The following is a 24227-nucleotide window of genomic DNA, read 5'->3' on the forward strand; positions in this document are numbered from 1 at the left end:
CCAGATTGCCATCACGTGTTTGGCAAGCCACATACAGTCGCGAGAAGAGATTGCAATCATGCTTCAGTGCTTCAAGTTGTATCTTCTGCTTTGACTGTGTTTTCACTGGTGGGCAGCTGAACAGAGGCAATTTGTTCTTGGGCAGGGTATCTGTGACTGGCTTTGTTTGCTGCTCCAGGCGTTCTTCCACAAAGGTCTTGTACTGTCCTTACTGTGGACTCCGCTTTCCTTACTGTGTCTGCAACTGATTAACTCATGATGTCTTTAGAGTCAAGCACCAGGAGATCCTGACTCTCTTCAAGAAATGGGTTCCCCATCTCTTCGATCACTGCTGTGAGGGACCTAACATGTTTTATGAAGGTTTCTTGCACTGCTGGCTGCTGCTCGTGGTGACGATTTTCACTTTCTGGGGTGCTTTAATTCTCGAAATATGTAGTGATTCTGGCAATTTCTGGACCTGCCACCATCCAGCGATGCAGTGCCCCAGGATTCTCTGTCAGGCCAACTGCTCCACCAGATCCTTTGATGAGTGCGTTGTTCTGTTTGTGGCAGTGGTCAATTGCAATAGCAGAGAATTTGTGACTTGTTTTATGCACAACAAACTTTCCAACACGGAACTCCTCCAGGATGGCTGGATGTTTATCAGAGAGGACCGTCATGGACATGCCACCTGGAGTAGTGAGTGTGGTCCAGAGCAAACATCCAGGGTAGTAGCTGTGTGAGGGTTTCCACATAGAGCTGAAAGTTGCCCTCCTGCAGTGATCTGACGTATATGAGCATGAGGACCTCAAGTGATAAGGTTTTCAACCAGTAGTCGAAATGCACACTTTCCCTGACTCGCTGTAGGCACCATTCTTCAAATATTGGAGGGGCCGCTTCAGGTATGCAGTGCTGATTGTAGGCCAGGTGCAGTAGCTTGTACAGGCTAGCAGCAGTAACTTGGTAGGCCTGTTTAGGTCCAGCTCAGCGGGTATCTGTCCAAATTCTTGAAATTCAAGAAGATGCCTGGCCAATGACACACAACCACTGCCTAGTGGTGGCTTGCTTGAGCGGGCAGGGCATTGCAAAGCTTCCCTTGTTTCCACTTGGCACAGAGTTCTCAGTTAGTGGGGCAATGCAGCTTCTTAGATGTAGAGGGCTGGGCTGGATCAATCAGGATATGGCGTTTTGACATGATGCAGGCACAGTGTTGCATCAAATTACTGAAGAGGCTGTCTTGCCAGTAGCTAACTGACACCTACAAAAATCCTGTAGTGAACATGAACATACCATATTGTAGATGTAAGTATATATTGGTATTATTTTACGCATGTATTTATTTTTGTACATATTTAGTGAGAAAAATGTCATTAACACCCTCTTTGGAGGAATTAATGGTGAAGAGGTTGGAGGTGGATTGGCTAACATTACACAATGGCTAGCTAGCTAGATAGATAACTGTATTTCATTTAATTTCATTCATCATCAACAACATTTCATTCATCAACAGCTAGAAATAGTATTTGATCATAAGAACATGATAAAAATTCTCACCTGTCCATACATCAAAATCTCTTCTCTTCTCTCATGTGCACTCTTTTCAGGCTACTGCCCTCTGCTGGTCTACTGCAGTAAAACCATGCAACAAACTGACACAAGGCCATGGCTGAGCAAGTGAATGTCTTTATTAGAACAAAACTGCCATTTTACGAAACATATTATTATAAAGGAGAATAATGGGACGAAAAGTGGAAAAATGCAATGCTGAGGTCAATGACCCCTCAAGGTCACCAGAGGTCAGTCTGAAAGTGTTTCCATGTCTGAAATCAAACCTTGGGGTATGTAAATGATATGGGGAAAGTTTCATGCTTCTTTCATAAAATGCACAATTAGTTTGCTTAACCGCCCCACTATATTGTCTATCAACCAACACATCGGTTGAAAGCTTAAATGGACGCCGTTTGATTGACATCCTACTTGGCCTATTATGTGCTTCCAATTTCGGGACAGCCAACAAGCGTCAATTTTGGAAAAGTGACCACCTCCGGTTTTGCCTCCCGGTTCCTGGTGACCGGACCAGTCACCTCTGACGGTGAAAATGATTGACCGTTTTTGTAGCCAATGAAATTCTGGAAATGATGATATGATGTGAGGGATATTTCCGAGGATATGTATGTTGACTCTCCTGCACGTGCGAATGCATTGGTGCCAATGGCCATTTTGGATAAACATACCGGATAAACATACTGATACATACCATTAGAAATGCAGGGGCAACAGTGGCTCAAGAGGTAGAGCAGTCGTCTGGTAATCCGGAGGTTTCCATCTCGAAAGTCATGGAAAAAAGAGTATACAAACAGGTCGAAAAGTACCTCGCGGAAAAAAATCTAATCTACGAATTCCAATCTGGCTTCAGAACATCCCACTCCACTGACACATGCCTTCTCTATTTAAACGACCACATCAAACAAGAGGTGGACGCGGGCAAATACTGCTGCATGGTCATGCTGGACCTACAAAAGGCCTTCGACACTGTCAATCACACCATTCTGATTGACAAGCTAAAAGCAATTGGTTTTGATAGTCTATCAGTGAGCTGGATGCAATCCTACCTGGAGGGGAGAGAACAGATGGTGGAGGTAAACGGTACCCTATCCCCCCCCTCACAGTGAGCTGTGGTGTTCCACAAGGAAGCATACTAGGACCGCTACTGTTCCTAATTTATGCAAATGTCATGTCGTCAGCTTGTGACTGCAACTTGTTCCTGTTTGCGGACGACTCAGCCCTGCTGGTCTCTGACAAGAACAAGTTACAGGTTGAAAAAACCCTCAGCTCAGAACTAGACAAAATCTGCATATGGCTCGCTGATAACAAACTATCATTACACATGGGCAAAACAGAGTCCATTCTCTTCGGTTCAAATAACAAACTCAGCCAGACCGACGGCTTCTCAGTTACAGTGGGTGACAATATTGTCACAAGGAAAGAAGAAATTACCTACCTGGGTTCCATCCTAGAGGCAAATCTTTCCTGTGACAAAATGGCATCCAATGTAATAAAAAAAAAGTCAACCAACGAACTCGATTCTTGTACCGTCCGGATCTCCTCACTGGTAAACAAGAATACCCTGAAGACTCTGGCAGGAGCACTCATTCAAGGGTACTACGACTATGCTTGCACCTCATGGTACCAAAGCACCTCAAATGCGCTAAAAACAAAATTACAAACATCTCAAAACAAACTGGTCAGACTACTGCTTGACCTTACTCCTAGAACCCACCTCACCCCTGCCCACTTTGACAACCTAGTGTAGCAGGGTGGATTATCCCTGCTTCGTGGGAACTGTGGTGCACGGTCACTAGGTAGCGAGACACAGTAGAACTCTGGCTAGCTGCACCTCCGGCTTTGGGGTCAGGAGCGTCAACTGGAGGCTGGCAGTGGGGTGTATGAGGCCCAGGATTTACAAACCTAGTCCGGTACTCTGGTCTTCCTCCCTCTCTCTTGGGCAGTCAGCAGTACTCCCCAACACGCCCTCACTCTCCCCAATTATCCCCTTAGCACCCCCCCACACCTAATGACCGAATGGTAAATAAATAACTTGGTTCCCCCCGCAAGCAGTACCCTCCCTCATTAACACCAGAAACCTTACAATGGAAAAGGGAAGGTTGAATAGGAAGGGGTTAATAATAGATATATTACCCGCATCAAAGGGTTAGAATTAGACTCAATAAAAGACACCGTTCAGTCTGAGTGTTATTATATCATGGGCCTAGTTACAACATAGCTACGTCTGGTGATTATTGCACCATGGGTATCATCACACAATGCTTACAGTCTGGTAATTATATAATTACACCTAGGCACCAAGTGCTCTCACGGTACCCGGACTAAGTGCTGTCCACTGTACACAGACTAAGTGCTGCCCACGTCTGGGCTAGCCACAGTATCCACCTTCCCTAAGGGATTACATATACTGCTCCAGGTCGGTAATATGGGGAAGGAAGGGGGAACATAAGGGAGGAAATAGAAGGGTTCACCGAATGGGAAATATTAGGAAACACACATTTTATCACGCTCAAAGGAAAGGAACGAAAACAAAAGAGTGGGCCCACAAAATACCAGTAAAGTCCTATCTTAATGCCGGCATATATTGTTTGGGGTACCCCTATGGAATGGTAGTAGCAACGTTACTTTCGCCCGCAGGCTGCACCACACTGTGTACTGTATAATAACTCTGGAGCATCAATGCTCATTTGTACTCATCCGAAATGGCCGCCTCGCCACGCCACTGTTGTCCGGGAGGCAAGATGGCGTCGAACGCTCTCGGTGAGGATGTTAGCAGGCGGAGCTGGGCAGAGAGGCAGCGCCGGCTGAGAGCGTGTGCTGAGCGATGACGACCCCTGCTGGATGGGACGAACTCCCGTAAGCTGCAGGCAGCCGGGTGCAGGTCTGATTGAAGTCAGCCGGAGCAGACTGATTGCAGGCAGCCGGGTGCAGATCTGGTTGAAGTCAGCCGGAGCAGACCGGTTGTTGGCCCACGCTCGTCTCGGGGCTCGCACTCTATACCGCACACAGTAGCTACTATAACTCGATTGTTAAGGACTTGGATACTCAGTTAGCCGCACGTTACTTATACCGCACACAGTAACTATTATAACCCGATTGTTAGTGCCTGGCTCTGCACTAATTGTTCACACACTATCGCCGGTACTGCTAGGATATCGTGTCCACCAGCAAGTACCTCCTATCACCCGTTGCTATCCCACGGGGCCCTCTGGCATAACTTCAGCAACAGGGCTCTCCAGAGCCCCCGTCCGTTGCGACTGTTCGTTGTTCAAGTTCACTGCCGAAGAGGTTCTCTTTCCGTCTTCCGCCCCCATATATCACGTTCCATCTCTCTCCAACACTCTCTGTCGGACACCGCCCCCTGCTGGTCCCGCCTACTAGTCACACAGGGAAGGATGTTGATCATGGTCCAGCGATACTGTGTATAGTCCATACTTCAGTCGATAGAAGGAAGAGAAACTCATATCATTGCTCGTGGGAATATCAATGATGTCTTTGTGTACAAAGGGAATATAAAACACCAGTCAGCAGTCCTGAATAATATACAATATTTTCAGACTGCTACACTAGGATGGCTTAGAGTAGACGACAGAGTACAGCAACTTGCAATGGGCCTGGTCTACAAGCTACACTACACGACCAAGGTACCCATGTACATGTCAAAATACTTCCCAAAGGTCAGTGAATACCACGATCACAACACCAGAGGGAGCTCCACAAATCATGTTAAACCCAGATTCGGCTCAAACAAGGGACTAAACACGTTTCGCAATTATGCCACATCAATGTGGAACGCCCTACCCAAAGCTGTAAAGGAATGTGAATCACTACCCACTTACTTTTTTTTGAACAAATGTTTTTTATTTTCCCTTTTTTAACATAAAACTAGACAAACAATACAGTAACAGTAAAAATCAATGATAAATCACAGGACAATGACAGAAATAATAATAACAATAATGACAGTCCAGTAATTAAATCAAAATAAATGTAGATTAAAAGACATACAAATAATAAATACAATACAATACATGTGCTCTTGCTCGCTCTTCCTCGCTCTTTTCTTCCCCTTCCCTCCCCCTCCACCCCCCCCCCCCCCTCAGGACCCCCTCTTGGACTATACTGTACATCCACTATTCCATTTAACATCAGAAATTACAAGTTCATATGCTTCCCTTTATCTTCTCCACCACAGCTAACCAGATTGCTATGCTGGCTTCATTAACACCTAAAATCCGTGCAGTAGATATCTCTAGATAAATCACATCGAGATAGGTAAGAACCCACACCTTCCGGCACATTTTATCCGGTTGAATCCAGCATGATGCTATCAACTTTTTGGCAGCCGTAAGACCGGACAAAATTAGTCTTTTTACATGTACAGAAGTTGATAACTGAGAAACATCATTCAACAACAATACAGAAGGCAGTATAGGTATGGTCAGAGATAAAAATTCTGATAATTGAGTGGTTACTTTTTCCCAGAATATTTTAACAGGAGGGCATTCCCAATACATATGCATAAATGTACCAAGAGCACCATTTAAACATAAGGAGCATCGAGGGTCTTGTCTGAGCCCCATTAGGTGCAAACGTCTAGGAGTCAGGTAAGTCCTATGAACAAAGTTAAGGTTAATCTGTTGGTGATCTGGGTTACGTGATGATAGCCGTACGTTTGCCCAGACTTCATCCCAATCAAAATCTACTTCCAAGTTTGGGATATCCTTCCTCCAAACCGAGTCTAGGGGAAGGATTTCATTTGAGGACGTAAGTAAGTGACGATAAAAGTCAGAGACGAAGCCTCTCGATGTCTCCTTTTCATAAAAGAATTTGTAAAATCTGTGGTGCTCAAGTGGAATCTTTAATGGGACTATGTGAGCCTTTAAAGCTGCTCTTAATTGTAGATAGAAAAAATAAGTGGAGCTGGTGAGGTTAAATTTGTTAAATATATCTTGATAACTGCAGAAACCATGGTCATCGAAGATATCCCCCAATGTATGTATGCCTTTCTTTTCCCATTTAGGAAATCTGATAGGTTGTTGTGCAATAAGGAGTAAATTGTTATTAAATAGGGGAGAATGACTGTGCCATTTATGGCGGTTTGTACACTTTTTCTGTGTGTCACGCCATATCCGGATCACATGTGTAATAAGAGGGCCAAATCTCGAGTTGCATTGCTTAATTGATAAGTTGGTGTACACTATATCCTGCAGTCTATGTGGTGCCACTATGTTCTCCTCTAATGGTCTCCAGGATACAGATGCTTGAGAATCAAACCAGGTGATCAGTGGTCTTAAAGAGAACGCTTTAAAATAATAGTTGAAGTCTGGAAATGCTAAACCCCCGTCGGCTTTATTTCTCTGTGCATCGGATCTTTTTATTCGTGGAGGTTTGTTGTTCCAAATGAATTTATATACAGCGGAGTGTAATTTTTGCCAGTAACCAACAGGGGGGGGGGGGGGGGGGGGGGGTGTAACGGCAACATCGAGCTGAAAAAGTTAATTCTGGGTAAAACATCCATCTTAACTATTGATGCTCGGGCCTGTAATGAGTTTTTTTATTTTGACCATCTGCCGAAGTCATTTGTGATCCTATCTAAGAATCCGGAATAATTATACTTCACCGTTTGGCATATAGTGGGGAATATTTCAACTCCAAGACATCTAAAGTGTTCTACCATGGGTATATTTGTTGGGAGGGCGGTAGCCTTCGCAGTCACATTAAGTGGAAGGAAGGCCGATTTTGGCCAGTTTATCTTAAATCCCGATAGATTGCCAAAATCATCTATTACTTTGAGAAGATGAGGTAGGGAGGTGGTAGGGTTTTGCATGAACAATAATACATCGTCCGCATATAAGCTAATGTGATGCTGTGTTCCCTTAATTGAGATCGGCGCTATGGACTGGGATTGTCTTATGTACTGTGCCAAAGGCTCTAGGGATAGAGCAAATAGTCCGGGACTAAGAGGACAACCCTGTCTAGACGAGCGCAACACAGGAAAGTGTGGGGAGCAGAATTTACCTGTTAAAATCATGGCCGATGGATCTGTATATAGTACTTTGATCATATTAATGAACCCCTCTCCTAACCCCATCCTTCTAAGTACTGACCATAAATAAGACCATTCCAACCTGTCAAAGGCCTTCATCGCATTCCAAGGATAATACAGCTATAGGAGGCACGGCATCCTTGCTGGAGTCTATCACATGCAGTAACCGTCTAATATTATCCGTGATCAGGCGGCCTCTTATGAAGCCTGTCTGATCAGGGTGAACTAAAGATGTCATATGTTTTTGAAGTTGGATGGCTAGTACCTTAGCGTACAGCTTGAGATCGGTTCCGAGGAGGCTTAAGGGTCTATAACTACCGCATTCGGTGGGGTATTTATCTTTTTTAAGTAGGATAGATATGAGTGCCATATTGACATCCCTGGAGAAGTTCCCCTGTTTGATTGAGTATAAAATCATATCCAGTAATAGTGGTCCAATTACATCCCAACATGAGCCAGGGGCTTTACCCTTTTGCAATTCAGATATAGCCTCCCTAAGTTCCTCTAGTGTAATAGGTGCATCTAACCATTTAGCGTCTTCCTTTGAAAGTTTAGGTAAGTTAATTTGATCTAGACATTTATCCAGTTTATTATGATCAAATATCACTTCTGACTTGTACAGGTTGGAGTAAAACGTACAGAAGGTCTCGTTGATTTTTTTGGGGTCTGTAATAACAAGTCCCTGTTGGTCCTTAACACTTTGAGAGCCACTCACGGCTAATCTCGTGTTTACGATAGTTACGTTAAAAGCCACTCACGAGATTTCTCGGAATTATTATAATTTTTTTTTTAGCAATCTGAAATCATATTGCATCACGTGAGCCTACCCTAGCCTACCCAAGGGCCGCCGGCGATCAGATGTGAAAAAAGCGCCCCTATCGTCTCCCAGATGGTAAATCACCCTTTTGGAATGGACTCAATGAAAATGGATGGGGGAAAAAAATATTCCAGTCCACATTTCACTTCTCACCCATGCAGCCGGAGTACCAGAGTTCATTCAGGGGGCTCTGAGCCCCGCGGATCATGAGTTCTACTGTATACACGTTAGATCTATACACTTATCGATTTTTTCGAATGGTGATCAGGAATTGGAATATACCAGTTGGATACCATCTGATGTCAGCTAAGGAATCTATGTTATCAGTGTTAGGATAATCAGACTCGTTTTGATGAAGATATAAGCTTTTTTGTGATATGTGCTCAAGCGGTTTCACTGTAAAATCGACGAGGAAATGAAAGCAGCTATTATCAGCGCGCGCCTCAAACGTGCGTGCGCGCACGTATACTATTGATCATCTAGCGTTTATTTGAAAACGATTCATAAATAGGCCGACAAATATCAACGTTCTGGAATATTCCAGTAAAAGGCGATTATCACAGAATGGGCTGTTTTTCACCTCAAAACGGGTGCTTTTCAAAATGCTCTCAAACGGAAATGAAGCGATAAAAAACCAATCTGCCTTGACAACACTGACTGGAAAATGATTATTTGATAAGCGACGGGCAGATTAGACACATAGCCATAATTTAAAACATAGATTAGGCGATATTAACGTTAACATTGGCGCCGATGGTGGCATTCAAGCACTAAGTCGTGCGCCCCCTGGTGGCACTGAAAGTGTTAATGGCAGGGATATCAGCAAATTGTTCACTGGATCGTATCTTCATAGCTAGTAGTAATGGAGTTAATATCCTTTTTCAACACTTTAATTTGAGACTCCAGTTGACACGAGTAGTTGCGTTGTAAAGAGGAGAACAACGAAGAGTGAAGCACTTCCAGCTCTACCAATTTGGATTGACGTTTCTTGCGGAGGTTGGAGGCAAAGACAGTAGTGTTTTCCTTGATAAAACCCTTTACCGATCTCCATAACGTTCTGGGGTCTTGTACCGAACACAGGATCTGCAGGAATTCACTGAGTTTATTTTTGAATTGTAGATTGAATTCATTGTTTTTCAACAGTGTCAAGTTAAAGCGCCATCTTGGGGCTCGGGATGTCATTCTACTGAATGAGCCTTTAGGAGTAAATAGTTGTGATCTGACAGTGCAATGGGCCCCAATTCAACGTCAAAGCTATCAAATAGTCTAGGGGATGCAAAAACATAATCTATTCTAGAAAATGTCCTGTGTCTTGCTAAGAAAAAGGAGTACTCTCGCGCCGTTGAGCGATCGCCACAGATCATTTACTCCTGTATCCTTGGCCCAGGCCTGTCGTGCAGTAGAGGCCTGTTTCTGGTCATAGGATGTGGTGAGATTAGATTTATCAATCGAGGGATCCCAGATGGCATTAAAATCAGCACCAATTATAAATGAATACCCAGGGAGATCTAATATCGCTCTAGTGAGTGAAGCGTAGAAGTTAGCGTCGGAAAGATTAGGGGCGTAAGCCGCTACCAAATGCGATTTTCCTGTTACAGTAATCTATTTTAGCAATAGTTACTCGGCCATTTGCATCAGACCATACGTCCAACAATTTAATATTCAACTTCCGTTTCACTACTATAGCTACACCACAGGATTTAGTGCCAAAAGATGAGTAGCTTATGTTTTGATATATTTTATCCGCCAGCTTTACATTTTCAGCCAATAAAAGGTGCGTTTCACTTAAAAGAGCCACATCAACCTGTTGTCTTTTCATACATGTAAGCACGCTTTTGCGTTTATGTTGTATATTGAGACCCCCTGTATTCCAAATCAAGATATTTAAATTAGCCATAGTCTAGACAGGTTGCAGTATTCCTGTGTGTAATTCGTCTGGAGTAGCAATTCATAATAGAGAGCCGAGCTTGAGCATAGTAACAAACATATAAAATACACATACATATAATCCCCTATTCCCACTTCCCTCCCCCCCTTTAAAGTACACAACCGGTATACACATATCGAGCAATTCAACCTTAACTCCCCTATGCAAATTGCCATAGGGTCTAAAACTATCAATTCTACCATTAGTAGATTATCATCAGTGGCTTGGCCACTCTCCCGTTAAATAAAAAGGAGATATAAAAATTAAATATGCCTCAAAGATTAGAGTACATTCACTTAAACCTTATACGAACTTGGCTAAATTTAAACACACCGTAGAAATAGAAAGGAAAGGCATTGGAACTAAATAAAAGAAGCCTCAAAGAGTAGAGTACATTTACTTAAACCTTAAAAGAACTTGGCTAAGTTTAAACACCTAGAAGAAATAGAAAGGAAAGGCAATGGAACTATTGCAAAAGAAAAGAAGGAGGTTTAAATACGTATATGCAGTTCGTCCACCAGGCCAGGGGTGGGCGATGTTCCGCTGTGAAGACTGTTGTTTCCTCCGGAGGTGACCTAAGCCGTGTGTGTATTCACAGAACGCATGTTAAAGTTCTAGAATATTCTATTTCATTTTAATAAAAGTGCCATTAGTCCATCCTATAAGGAGAGGGCGCTGTGCAGCAGCTCGTCTGATATTCTAGTATCTTCTGCAATGTTCCAAATGCACACACACGGGGAAAACATCAAAATAATAATAAAAAAATAATCTCCGGAGGTCCCAGTCATGGCCCAACACAATGACTTGCATAAAAATCATAGATCATTAAACCGAGCTAACTTTAATCTACCCAACCTAGATGTAGCGAACCATTAAAATAAAGTATCTAGATGATATCCAGCGTCACATAGTAAACCTATTTATGAATCAAGGTTATCAAAATTTATATGACGCCGTTTGGTGTTTAAGCCATAACGAAGTGTTCAGAAAAAAACAGTATACTATAGCATATCCTCCCCGCTTAGATGAGGTGTCCTTCTGGTTCTTCAAGAAGGTTTCAGCTTCATCAGGCGAGGAGAAAGAAATCCTCACACCGTCTTTGTTGACAATGGACAGCTTCGCAGGATACCATAGTGTAGGTCTGAGACCTTGCCCGTAGAGTAGGGACATCACGGTCTTGTAACGGGACCGTTGTACCACAACTTCGGGGCAGTAATCTTCATAGAAATAGACTGGTTGCCCTTTGTATTTCAGATTACCATTCTTCTTCCGTGCCTCTCGAATAATTTTTTCTTTTATTCCAATTTGACGTAGGCTAGCAATAACTACTCTAGGTTTGTTGTTGTTTCGGGCACCAATTCTGTAACATTGATCCAATTCAGGTGTTGTAGAGAGGGTCTCCGATCCCAGAATTTCAACTAACACTCCTGCAAACGTAACATTGGGCTGTTCGCAGCTCACTGATTCATCTAGACCTACTATGCGAATATTAGGTCTGCAGGCTCGGTATTCGAGGTCGAGTATCTTAGATTTTAACTTCTCGTTGGTTCCTTCTATCTCCGCGAATCTATCAGTGCAATTATTCAAGCCGGTTTCCACTACTACTATACAATCGGCCTGTTCACCAACCGCTTCCTGACTTTGGATTCGATAGATTTTTTGATATCGTCAACCTTGTCGGTTAGGGAGCATAAACCTTCCGTTAAGGTCTTCTCCATTATCTTCATGGTGCCTTCGAACTTGAGCTGGGATCCTTCTATTAGCTTAGCAAGGTACTCCGTGTCGGTTGAACAGTCATCTCTTTTTGGATCGTTTTCTCTTTTCTTCTGTGACATCGTGGTTCTTTCAGTCAATATAGTTAGTTGGAAACCTTAGGTGATATATACGTACAGGTTTAAACTAATTGGGGGTATAAAAAGAGGCTTTTAAAGGCAAAATATAAATAACGGGAGCGGAGCTGTTACACACAACGACTACTCCATACTCGAACCGGAACCGGAAGTCATCACTAGTACCCACTTTCAAATCCACTCTCAAAGAACACCTACGGGAGACTGGCTGTGTGTGGTAGAATCTAATCTAATCTGTCGCATAAAGGCCTGGCTGGCAGTGTGCATAGAATAATAAGGCTTCTGCAGTGCGCGCTCCGCAAGTCGGACTGAGCATAAGTCTCTCTCTCTCTCTCTCTCTCTCTCTCTCTCTCTCTCTCTCTCTCTCTCTCTCTCTCTCTCTCTCTCTCTCTCTCTCTCTCTCTCTCTCTCTCTCTCTCTCTCTCTCTCTCTCTCTCTCTCTCTCTCTCTCTCTCTCTCTCTCTCTCTCTCTCTCTCTCTCTCTCTCTCTCTCTCTCTCTCTCTCTCTCTCTCTCTCTCTCTCAAGTAGCCAAACGTTACACTATAAAAATGAACTGGATAGTTATTTTAACTTCATTAGCTGAAATATTCTAAAATCATTAAGTCTGCATTAAGCCATTCTCCCTTTCTGTGTGTGACTGTGTGCGAGCGCCCGTCCCATCTCTGGTTGATGAGGTCAGAGGAGTTTGATAGTATTTACTGAGGATGGCCAGATAATGTTGATATTTAAACTTAAAAAATAATAATACATAATAATATAATATAATAAATGTATACATGATCATGCATTTATACTTACTATACTTTATACTTATCTATTTTTATCTAGCACAATCTCTGGAGCAAAACAGAAAGAAGCATTTTATATAAAAGTATTCTGTACTTCTGTATGACAACTAATAAAGAAACTTGAAACTTGAACTTGCAATGGTGAACTATAGCACACCGTTACAGTAGGGGGATTTAAACATTCACTTTAAACTAGGGCTGGGACTTTATCGCATTCAAATTATGCTTTTCGCATCAAATATTGATATGCGATTAAAATGCGATTCATTTTGATTAATTAACTATAAAGTCTTGAATTAATTCTATAAAAAAAATTATCGAGTCCCACCACTACTTTAAACACTTAATTAAACATGACATAATTATTTTTTTGCACTACCTCTTTTACCTCATTTTTGCATTTTGTACATTTTAGTTGTGTATATTGTATATTTTTTATAGTGTTTGGTCTTTTACTTTTTTATTATTTTATGGTATGATTTATCTGAGCTATTTTTAATACAGGTCACATTTGTTTTATATGTTATAATATGAGCCAGCTCTATTTTTTACTTTATTTTAAATGATAATAAAATCTTGAATCTTGATTACTATCTTGACTATTTTCCTTTATCCTCTAGTTCAGTACCACCATATGACCGACGTTAAAATACAGTCTATTCAGCTATGCACAGTTCACGCTGGAGGCGAATGTATTCCTAATACCATTATTTATTGTTAACTTTTATCAGAGACAGCCACAATGTACAAAGGGGTAGCACTAGAACTAGCAAACTCTTCCACACAACTCATACAATGCAAGGGGCATTGAGAACATAATAACTAACATTCTCACATAGCAAGTGAGAAAATTAAGAACAACTGTATTTCAGCAAATGTACTTAATTCTCTCTCTCTCACACAGCAAGCAAGTGTCCTTCATTCTCTCTCTCTCATACACACACACACACACACACACACACACACATACACATACACATACACACACACACACACACTGTGATGGAAGTTTATAATATAATGTGAGCAATAACTATTTTCTGAGTCCAGAGTTGAAATACCAACTGTCCGTCTGCAACACTACTATCACCGACATCTAAGAAGGGAGATCCCCCCTTGAATGGCCCTTCTAAGGTTTCTCTCCTCCACACTGCCTGTGGAGCATTTTTTCCTATTGTTAGGTTTTAGTGAGTTTTTCCTTACCTTCGCATGGGGTATGTCTGGGAGTGCTTGCATTCTTTCATTTATTTGCATTTATTTTAAATTTGTTGGATCTTATGGTGTTCTTGTTCTGTTCTTGACTTATTGTTATGTTTTCTTCTTGACTTTAAAGAAGACATGTACGGCCCATGGGGACATTAACGTGTGTTGTCGGGCCTTATAAATAAATTTGATTTGATTTGAATTCTGTTGTAAAGATGCAATGTGATAATCTGATGTAAAACATAAAAAAAAAATTGAGGCCCCTCGTCACTAGAGGCCCCAAATAATTTTTTATTTTACTTTTATTTTTATTTTTTTGGAGGCCCCTCGTCACTCGAGGCCTTTTGGAGGCCCCTGGTCACTAGAGGCCCCAAATTATAATTATTCTTTTTTTTTTACCTTTATTTAATTTATTTTGAGGCCCCTCGTCACTAGAGGCCCCACATTTATTTTTATTTTATTTTTACTTTTATTTAAAAAAAAAATTGGAGGCCCCTCGTCACTAGAGGCCCCACATTTTATTTTTATTTTTTTCTTATTTTGGAGATCGATGTCATACTGTGACACTGAAATGAAAACATATTTCATCAACTAAAATATTTAGTCAACAAAAATATTTCATCAACTAGCCGTCTGCAAGTGGCTAATCTTGAGTATTTTTTCTCCTCTTCATAAGAGTTTGAGGTTTTCCGTTTGAGGTAAAAACAGCAATAAAAAAAAAACTCCACATCCCAGCCCTGACGCCTGAATACTTTTACCAACGGATTTCCAGTTCCACGTTCACGTTCTGCGCTCTGATTGGCCACTGACGTTTCTGGTAGCGCCAATCGTGTGACGCCTCTTTCTTTCACCGGTTAAGCTTAGGCACTCTTTCGAAGTTGGTTAAGGTTAGAGTTTGTCTTAGAGCAGGGCGATAGAACACCAGCCCTGATTCCATACTCTAACCTTAACCAACTTCGAAAGAGTTGCCTAAGAAACGTCAGTGGCCAATCAGATCGCACCAGAAACGTCAGTGGCCAATCAGATCGCAGAACGCGAACGCGGAACTGGAAATCCGTTGGTAAAAGAATAGACGCAGCCCCGACACGAATGAGGCAGATTGGGATCATTATTCATGACAGACAGCAGAGACACGCCGGTGCTGATAGCGGATATCATCGAGCTCCCCCTAGTGACTAGGGGCCTCCACTACACACTAGTAAAAAAAATAAAAGAAATACGAAAAAAAAATATATATAATCAGATCCTCATCCAACGTTTACTTTCACAGCATCTATAGTGACTACTAGTATCATCTCATCTCTTCTCTATCTATTTTTATTACATTTTTTGTATTGCAAATAAAAATATGATTGATTGTTTGATAATGAGGGTGAGAGACGTTGAGTCTACGTGACACTGACATCCAGGTCCAGGGGTCACTGTCAGGTCAGGTCAGGTGACCACTGACCGCGAGAATTGCACTTGCAAGTTGATCAAGTAGGCTAAGACTCGAGTAGTACTGTATGATCATATGAGACTCAAAAAACATGGATAAAAAAGTTAAAGGGTGGGAAAGCGGAGCTAAGTTAAAATCTAAACAGGAAAGGGACAGAAAGAGCGCGTTACTTCGGCAAAGCATACCGACTATCTCCCTATAGCCCCCTGGCTAGCACTAGTAGTAGCAGCAACGTTAAAGAGGCTGAGCCAGGCGCCGTGGGCAGAGAGGACGAGAATGCTAACGTTATTATTATTGATGCTAGCGACAGAGAAGAGGCAGCGGCAGCCTCTAGTTCAGCCGGCCCACCACCACCAGTGGCTGCCACCTGTTCGTATACGCCCGCCGCATCTCCACAGCCCAGCCCCAACACCAACACGAATGACTCTGACTCTGAGGCAGACCGCGATGATGACAGCCCGCCGCCGCCGGTGGTGCTTGAACATGAAAACCAGGAGGATTGGTTGGACAATGTTACGGATCCAGCTTTTTTTTTTTTTTTTTAAGTGACATATAAAAACGCCACTGTGTGTGGGCTTGCCTACATGCCCTGCCCCACCCCCTTCAGCTATAATGGTTCCAACACCCATGGCCCTATATGTTCATCTTCTTCTTATTGGCAGGTACTATCTGGATGCAGCAGATTCTCAGGCTTCTAGAGACCAAGGGTAACGTCACGGCCACAGCAGATGAGGTGAACTCTGACAGTGTTCCTTGGATCGAGCTCATCGGCAGTGGGCAGGGGTTTGCCTCGGCAGAGTCGCCCAGGCTACGGGTCTCCCACCTACAGTACAAGTTCATGCCCCTCGCTCTGAGACAGAAGAAGGGCAAGGTTAGTTCACCGATGGTGAGAAGTAGAAGCGTGCACAGCTTCAAACCTGGAACACTGCATCTGGTGCACTGGTTGTAGTGAGGATCAAAACAAACAATACCGGCACTGAAAGCCATCATCAGTGTTAACCCTTTCACTACCACACTACAGAAGGTTAACCTTTCACTACCACACTACAGACTGTTAACCGTCTGTAGTGTGGTAGTGAAAGGGTTAACCCTTTGTTGTGTGGCAGTGAAAGGGTTAACCTTCTGTATTGTCGCAGTGAAAGTGTTAACAAAACCTACAGAAATGACAATTGATAGAAAACAGGTGAGGACCAAACGCCAGTCGGATAAGTCTGTGAATGAACCGCTCACATGTGGTGTTTCATAATTATTAGGGATGAGAGGAATACAGTACGAGCGGTTTATCTATTTCCTTCTCCATTTTCCTTCCTTTCATTCACCTTTTGTGTGGGCTGGTTTTCAAAAGAAATAATGGGTGTTAAGTTGTTGATAACTGTGGTAATAATAACGCATGTGTACACTGGGAGCCGGAACTAATCACCAGTAAAGGTCAGCTGGTGTTTCCAGAGGACGGTGAAGTGTGGCACACACAGTGGCAACGCAAGGGGCGTGATTGCGAAACCTAGCCGCATTTCTCTGAGACGCTCTCTGATTGGCACTGACTGACGCTCTCTGATTGGCCACTGACGCGTTTGCCCAATCGTGTGACGAGCTGTGTCTTTGCCCATTTCCACGTCAAACAGCCTGCAAACTACCTGCCGTTCTATCGCCATGCTCTAAGACAAACTCTAACCGTAACCAACTTCGAAAGAGTGCCTAAGCTTAACCGTCGAAAGAACTTGCCGTCACGCTCTAAGACAAACTCTAACCTTAACCAACTTCGAACGAGTGCCTAAGCTTAACCAGTGTAGAAACAGGCGTCGGCCAATCAGAGCGTCTCCGAGAAATGCGGCTAGGTTTCGAAATCACGCACGCAAGGGGCGTGCTTTTTTTCCTTAGCCTCTGTGAGCGAAGACGCTCTTTGATTGCAGCGAAGAAGAAAAAGATGCTCTCCGATTGGCTAACCCTAACCCTAACTCTAAGCATAACCACGTCGAAAGAGGGCCTAAGCATAACCACTTCGAAAGAATGCCCAAGCATAACCACTTCGTAAGAATGCCTAAGCATAACCACTTTCGAAGTAGAGAATATATGTACAAGGCGGAAGAGACCCTTCGGAGCTAAACCAGTCAGAGAGGGTCTTTTCTTCTTCGCTGTACGCGGCCTAGCCAATCAGAGAGCGTCTTCGCAAACAGAGGCTACGGAAAAAATTCACGCACGCAAACGAGTTAGATGAGATCTCGGCCATCTTGGTCACAAGACTGAACCCTACTCACCGTGAAGTGGCTGTGGACTTTTTTTCATTTAGAAAAGCAGTATTTGTTTTGTCATTAGACCGGCTAACTAAAGAAATCAGCAGCCGCTCAGGAAGGGGCATCAGACGGAACTGATCCCAGGCCTGTGATCTTGTGTACAGATTTGGTAAGCTAACCCCTACCATTATTCACCTGTCTTCTTTGAAAACCAGACCATTTATTCGGTTTCTATTCTGTTTTAAAGATTTTAAAAAATCCCTGGTATGCAGACACTTTGATTTATCTCAACATGATGTATGTTCTCTTATTGTATGATGTATGTTATCTTGTTGTATGATGTTTGTTCTCTTGTATGATGTATGTTCTCTTGTTGTATGATGTATGTTCTCTTGTTGTATGATGTATGCCATGATGTATCTTCTCTTACATTTCAGGGTATAGAGAGGTTGTACATGGTTTTAAAAGAAGTGGTGATAGGGACATATTTCTGTTACAGAGGGAAGCAACATAGATCCAAACATTCCACAGAGCACAAAACGTTTTGAACGAGGAACTGCTGTTGGGTTGCTTATTCAGGGTCCTTAACTCATTGGACACCGACAATATTTATATACGTGTTTGTCCGACAACCGTTGAACGCCAACCACGTATATATACGTTATTTGATCGTTATTCCTTTTATTCGATATTTCTATTCATTACAGGCCCACTGACTCGGCGTTAACATTGGGAATCGCATTGAGAATGCCTAGGTGCAATACCGGCTGCATCACGCTAGACGGCGGTATCGAGCACCCTTTCTACCCTTGTATCTTTCTATGTGGGACGGCCCCAGGTCTCGGGTTACATTTTTCCTTGTCGGGCAATATGAACGGTTCTGCCGGTTACATTGAAGCGTGTCAGATATCTCCGATCCATATGTTGTGGTGAATTATGCCGTCGAGCAAATGGAAATTGGATATACCGGATGGCGATCAAACAATTGGAATAATTTTTTTGGATTACTCCCGGCCACAGGTAAGGGCAATTTGACGTACATTTTTGCTTGGTCCTGCAATGCTTTCATACTGATCGGGCTGATAACCGTTTTTTGTGTTCAATGCAAATGACAATCAAATAATCAGAAACGACCCCCCCCCCTTTCATGCATTCATGATGGAACATAATACCTATAATGTGGATTTGATTCCGGAACAATAGCAGGTTCAGGAAGGAAACGGCAACGTCTACAATGTAATCAACGTATATTGCCATAAACGTATATTGCCATAACTAAGCATTTCATGAATTACCGCTCTAAAACCATACTTATATTCACCACGGTATAATATATTTTATGGATGGAAAAATTATCTCTTTTTTGCATCTTGACCGGAAGAAACTCAATGTCAAATGACTATAGTATTGCATCCATGGCTATAATATAGAGAATATAGATTTAGCTCTACAAACAAGGTGACTAACACCCATCGTTTACAGCTTGGCAGTAGCTACCACAGGATAAGGATAATAGCTGGCAGCCAATGAGTTAAAGGGGAACTATCTTATAAATGGCCTTTTTGAGTGTTTAGCATTGTTTCCTAGCTATGTGAACTTATATTAATATGATCTATGTCTCAAAATTCTCATATTGGCGCATTCTTCCAATTCTCCTCTCACAATATTCACCCTCACTGAACTGAGTCATTTGAAAATGTGCTGATATGTGATGTCAGAAAGACACTGCTGCATGTTAAAGTCCTGAGATAATGCAATACAATGTTAGCTACGAATTAAGGCACTGGGTCCTATGTACACTACTATACAATATACAGTTTTTACTCTATATCCTTATGCTATACTTGCTATTTCTAAACTATACTATACAATATTATGTATTTAGATTGTGTGGATGTATTTATCCTTGATTTAAAAAAAAGAATTCAATGACATTTTACTATGCTCTCTGAAAGAATTGTAACTATTTAACAGGGTCATATAGCTCTTAATAAATTTAAACAATTTAACAGGGTCATATAGGTTATAACTCTTAATTAATTTCCTTTTATATGCTATTTGTCCCCATTATAGACTAATAAAAGAGATGTATCTTTATATTAACAGAGTTGTCTGAGCTCTCATTTACATATAGCATTTATTAGTGCATTTGTCAGTTTTGAGCATAGACACATTTGATTATGAAATTAAAAAAATTCCTCAATCAAGGTCATATACAGTGTCAATGTATGTATAGTATGTATTATGTCTTTATAATGGTGTTTTGCATCTTCATTTATTTAACTGGACCGTATGGCTCTTAATAATATATCTTTTCGATTCTTCTGCTACGTTTCCGGTCTTTGCTGATTACCGTTTGGACCTCACTTGTTTTCTATTAATTGCCATTTCTGTTGGTTCCAATTACGCTGATGATGGACTTTAGCTGAAATGCGTTCCTTGTTACCCACAATAAATAGGAAGACTATTGATCTGCAAGTACCGGTATTCTATTTATTTTGTATTTTTCTCGACCTTCCAACAACTTTGCTATGCAACGGTATATCCAGTGATGAATCTTAAAGGTGCTATAGATAACATTCAGGCACTAGATGTCAGACTAGAGCACCAACATATCATTTATCCAATCAGGTATATTCCATGTGGGGAAATGGAAAGTAGGGAGGGGATACATGCACGCAACATGTAAACAACATTAATTTTATTAAATGTTTGATTAATTAATTATAAATTCATGAATCAAGTTATTTTGGGGGAGGGGAAGCTAAACTTTTATTCTGCACCTTTTTATTTTTAATTATTACTCTACATAAAAATGTTATCCATAGCACCTTTAAATTACAATTGGCAATCAACATCAAAATACAAATCAATAAAAATATAAATTCTAAAATGATGTCTATTGTTTATTCAAGGTAATATACGTGATCAGAAACCCCAAGGATGTTCTTGTGTCCTATTTCTACTTCCACAAGTTTGCAGCCATGCTGGAGACTCCAACGGATTTCAATAACTTCCTTGAAAGGTTCATGAAAGGGAACGGTGAGACCAGTGTTGAGCACAACATGGAGAGTGACTCTAGATGCTCTAGGAAAGATGAAATTACCTACCTGGGTTCCATCCTAGAGGCTAATCTTTCCTGTGACAAAATGGCATCCAATGTAATAAAAAAAGTCAACCAACAAACTCGATTCTTGTACCAGATCTCCTCACTGGTAAACAAGAATACCCTGAAGACTCTGGCAGGAGCACTCATTCAAGGGTACTACAACTATGCTTGCACCTCATGGTACCAAAGCACCTCAAAGGCACTAAAAAACAAATTACAAACATCTCAAAACAAGCTAGTCAGACTACTACTTGACCTGACTCCTAGAACCCACCTCACCCCTGCCCACTTTGACAACCTAGGATGGCTTAGAGTAGACGACAGAGTACAGCAACTTGCAATGGGCCTGGTCTACAAGATACACTACGCGACCAAGGTACCCATGTACATGTCAAAATACTTCCCAAAGGTCAGTGAATACCACGATCACAACACCAGAGGGAGCTCCACAAATCATGTAAAACCCAGATTCGGCTCAAACAAGGGACTAAACACGTTTCGCAATTATGCCACATCAATGTGGAACGCCCTACCTAAAGCTGTAAAGGAATGTGAATCACTACCCACTTTCAAAAACACTCTCAAAAAACACCTACGTGAGACTGCAATTCGAGACTGGCCCCTACAAATGTCCTAACCTAGTTGTACAGTAAATGACCAAGTAAGGCTTTGTCAGTATTCCAATGTACAGTGTAAAATGTGTGTGTCCCCTACCCAACCGCCCCCCCCCCCCCACCTCCAATGTACAGCCCTCACCCAACCCCACCCCACCCATCCAACCTCCTCCAATGTACAGTTTCTACGCCAAATGTATATACACTCGTTTTCTGGACACTTTTGTATCACAAACAGTACTGTATTTGCAAATCTGATATGTCAGAAATGTATAGATGTAGCAGTACTGTCTATCTGTATGTCATGTATGTCATATATGTTATGATGAATTGAAAATGGGGGACCCTGATGTAAACAAGACGAAAGTCTTTCTCTGGTCTGCATCCCCTTAACAATTGTATGTATTGAGCTGTACTGTACTGTACCCATTCTGCAATCTGTTAATAAACTTTTCAATCAATCAATCAGTCAACTCTGGTTCATAATCATTAATGCTGACAGTCTGCCTCTGCACATGTGATCATGACATTGGTTCATAATAATGAATGCTGATAGTGATAGTCTGCCTCTGCACATGGGATCATGACATTCTTGCTTTTTGTCATTGCAGTGTTTGGGAACTGCTGGTTTGAGCACATTAAGACTTGGTACTCTCACAAGGACGACATAAACATCATCTTCATCACTTATGAAGAGATGATTCAAGTACGAACTCATGTGATTTAGTCATTTTAGTGGATCCGTGTCGCCCCCATAGGCTGGGTCATATTCTGTTCAGTATGTGGGTAACTATCGATAATTATACAAAGAGTTTGTGAAAAGCAGTCTGGTTTATCTGTCTGTTTGCTGTGTGTGTGTGCGTGGGTGTGTGTGTGTGTGTGTGTGTGTGTGTGGATGCAGGACCTGAGGTCAGTGGTGGAGAGGCTCGCTGTGTTCCTGGGTAAGGAGCTGTCTGATGATCAGCTGGTCAGCGTGGTGAAACACAGTACCTTCACAAACATGAAGCACATCCCACAGGCCAACTACGAGTGTGTGTCTGACGATCTGTTGAACCACAACCATGGGAAGTTCATGAGGAAAGGTGAAGTATGCTGTTATATACTTTTACAAATATATATATATATGTGGCAATCATTTCAGATAAAGCAATTCCCCTGTTGTCCTGAGTTTCATAACCACGTTTTGGCCTCACTTTCCATGGTCTTGTTCTTCTGCAATGCTGGGGTGTCTAGCACTGTCCTGTGGTGTCTAAATCAAATCAAATCAAATTTATTTGTAAGGCCCGACAACACGCGTTAATGTCCCCATGGGCCGTACACGTCTTCTTTATACGAGGTCAAGAAGAAACATCACAATAAGTCAAGAACAAAACAAGAACACCATAAGGTAAATTTTTTTTTAAATAAATGCAACACTCCCAAACATACCCCACGCGAAGGTAAGGAAAAACTCACTAAAACCTAGCAATAGGAAAAAATGCACCACAGGCAATGTGGAGGAGAGAAACCTTAGAAGGGCCATTCAAGGGGGGGATCTCCCTTCTTAGATGTCGTGATAGTAGTGTTGCAGTAAAAACAGGTGAACAGTTGGTAAGCATGCACTCATGTGTGTAGTGAAACACAGATGAGTGCATGCGATAGCAACTGAACTTTTTGAAAAATTTAAGATAGAGCTGATAGCGGATCTATTTGAGGCACATGGGCGGCGCAAAGAGGGTCACATCCTCCCGGTCATGATCACGGGACGTTCAACACTCCGGTCATCACTCCGAGACAGCCGGAGACAGGGAGACAAGGGGCGGCGCAGAGAGGGTTGCATCCTCCCGGTCTAGCACTGTCCTGGGGGTGGTGTCTAGCACTGTCCTGTGGTGTCTAGCACTGTCCTGTGGTGTATGGGGTATCAAGCACTGTCCTGTAGTGTCTAGCACTGTCATGTGGTGTCTATCACTGTCCTGTGGTGTCTAGCACTGTCCTGTGGTGTCTAGCACTGTCCTGTGGTGTCTGGGGTGTCTAGCACTGTCCTGTGGTGTCTGGGGTGTCAAGCACTGTCCTGTGGTGTCTAGCACTGTCCTGTGGTGTCTAGCACTGTCCTGTGGTGTATGGGGTGTCAAGCACTGTCCTGTAGTGTCTAGCACTGTCCTGTGGTGTCTATCACTGTCCTGTGGTGTCTAGCACTGTCCTGTGGTGTCTAGCACTGTCCTGTGGTGTCTGGGGTGTCTAGCACTGTCCTGTGGTGTCTGGGGTGTCTAGCACTGTCCTGGGGTGTCTAGAACTGTCCTGTGGTGTCTAACACTGTCCTGGGGTGTCTAGCATTGTCCTGTGGTGTCTAGCATTGTCCTGTGGTGTCTAGCACTGCCCTTGTGTGTCTAAGACTGTCCTGGGGTGTCTAGCACTGTCCTGTAGTGTCTAGCACTGTCCTGTGGTGTCTAAGACTGTCCTGCGGTGTCTAGCATTGTCCTGTGGTGTCTAGCACTGTCCTGTGGTGTCTAGCACTGTCCTGTGGTGTCTGGGGTGTCTAGCACTGTCCTGGGGGTGTCTAGCACTGTCCTGGGGTGTCTGGGGTGTCTAGCACTGTCCTGGGGTGTCCTGTCAGGACAATGCAGACAGGGAGATATTAGACGTACTAGGCTTCAGGCCAAGGGAGATATTAGGCTT

The 24227-nt window shown here is 42.5% G+C and overlaps 1 protein-coding gene across 1 annotated transcript in view; it reads left to right on the top strand.

The window, feature by feature from the left end:
* Window positions 1-24227, top strand: part of LOC311246421 (amine sulfotransferase-like) — a gene marked incomplete at its 5' end in the record, with an annotated part of 48417 nt that overhangs the window by 20438 nt on the left and 3752 nt on the right. Inside the window, 4 exons of the mRNA XM_084336578.1 lie at window positions 16281-16489; window positions 20765-20891; window positions 22184-22278; window positions 22474-22654. Of these exons, the coding sequence (XP_084192704.1) occupies window positions 16281-16489; window positions 20765-20891; window positions 22184-22278; window positions 22474-22654 (612 nt within the window). The remainder of the gene's footprint in view (window positions 1-16280; window positions 16490-20764; window positions 20892-22183; window positions 22279-22473; window positions 22655-24227) is intronic.

This window comes from Notolepis coatsorum, assembly GCF_963971535.1.
Source record: "Notolepis coatsorum genome assembly, chromosome: 19".
NCBI classification, from domain to species: domain Eukaryota; kingdom Metazoa; phylum Chordata; class Actinopteri; order Aulopiformes; family Paralepididae; genus Notolepis; species Notolepis coatsorum.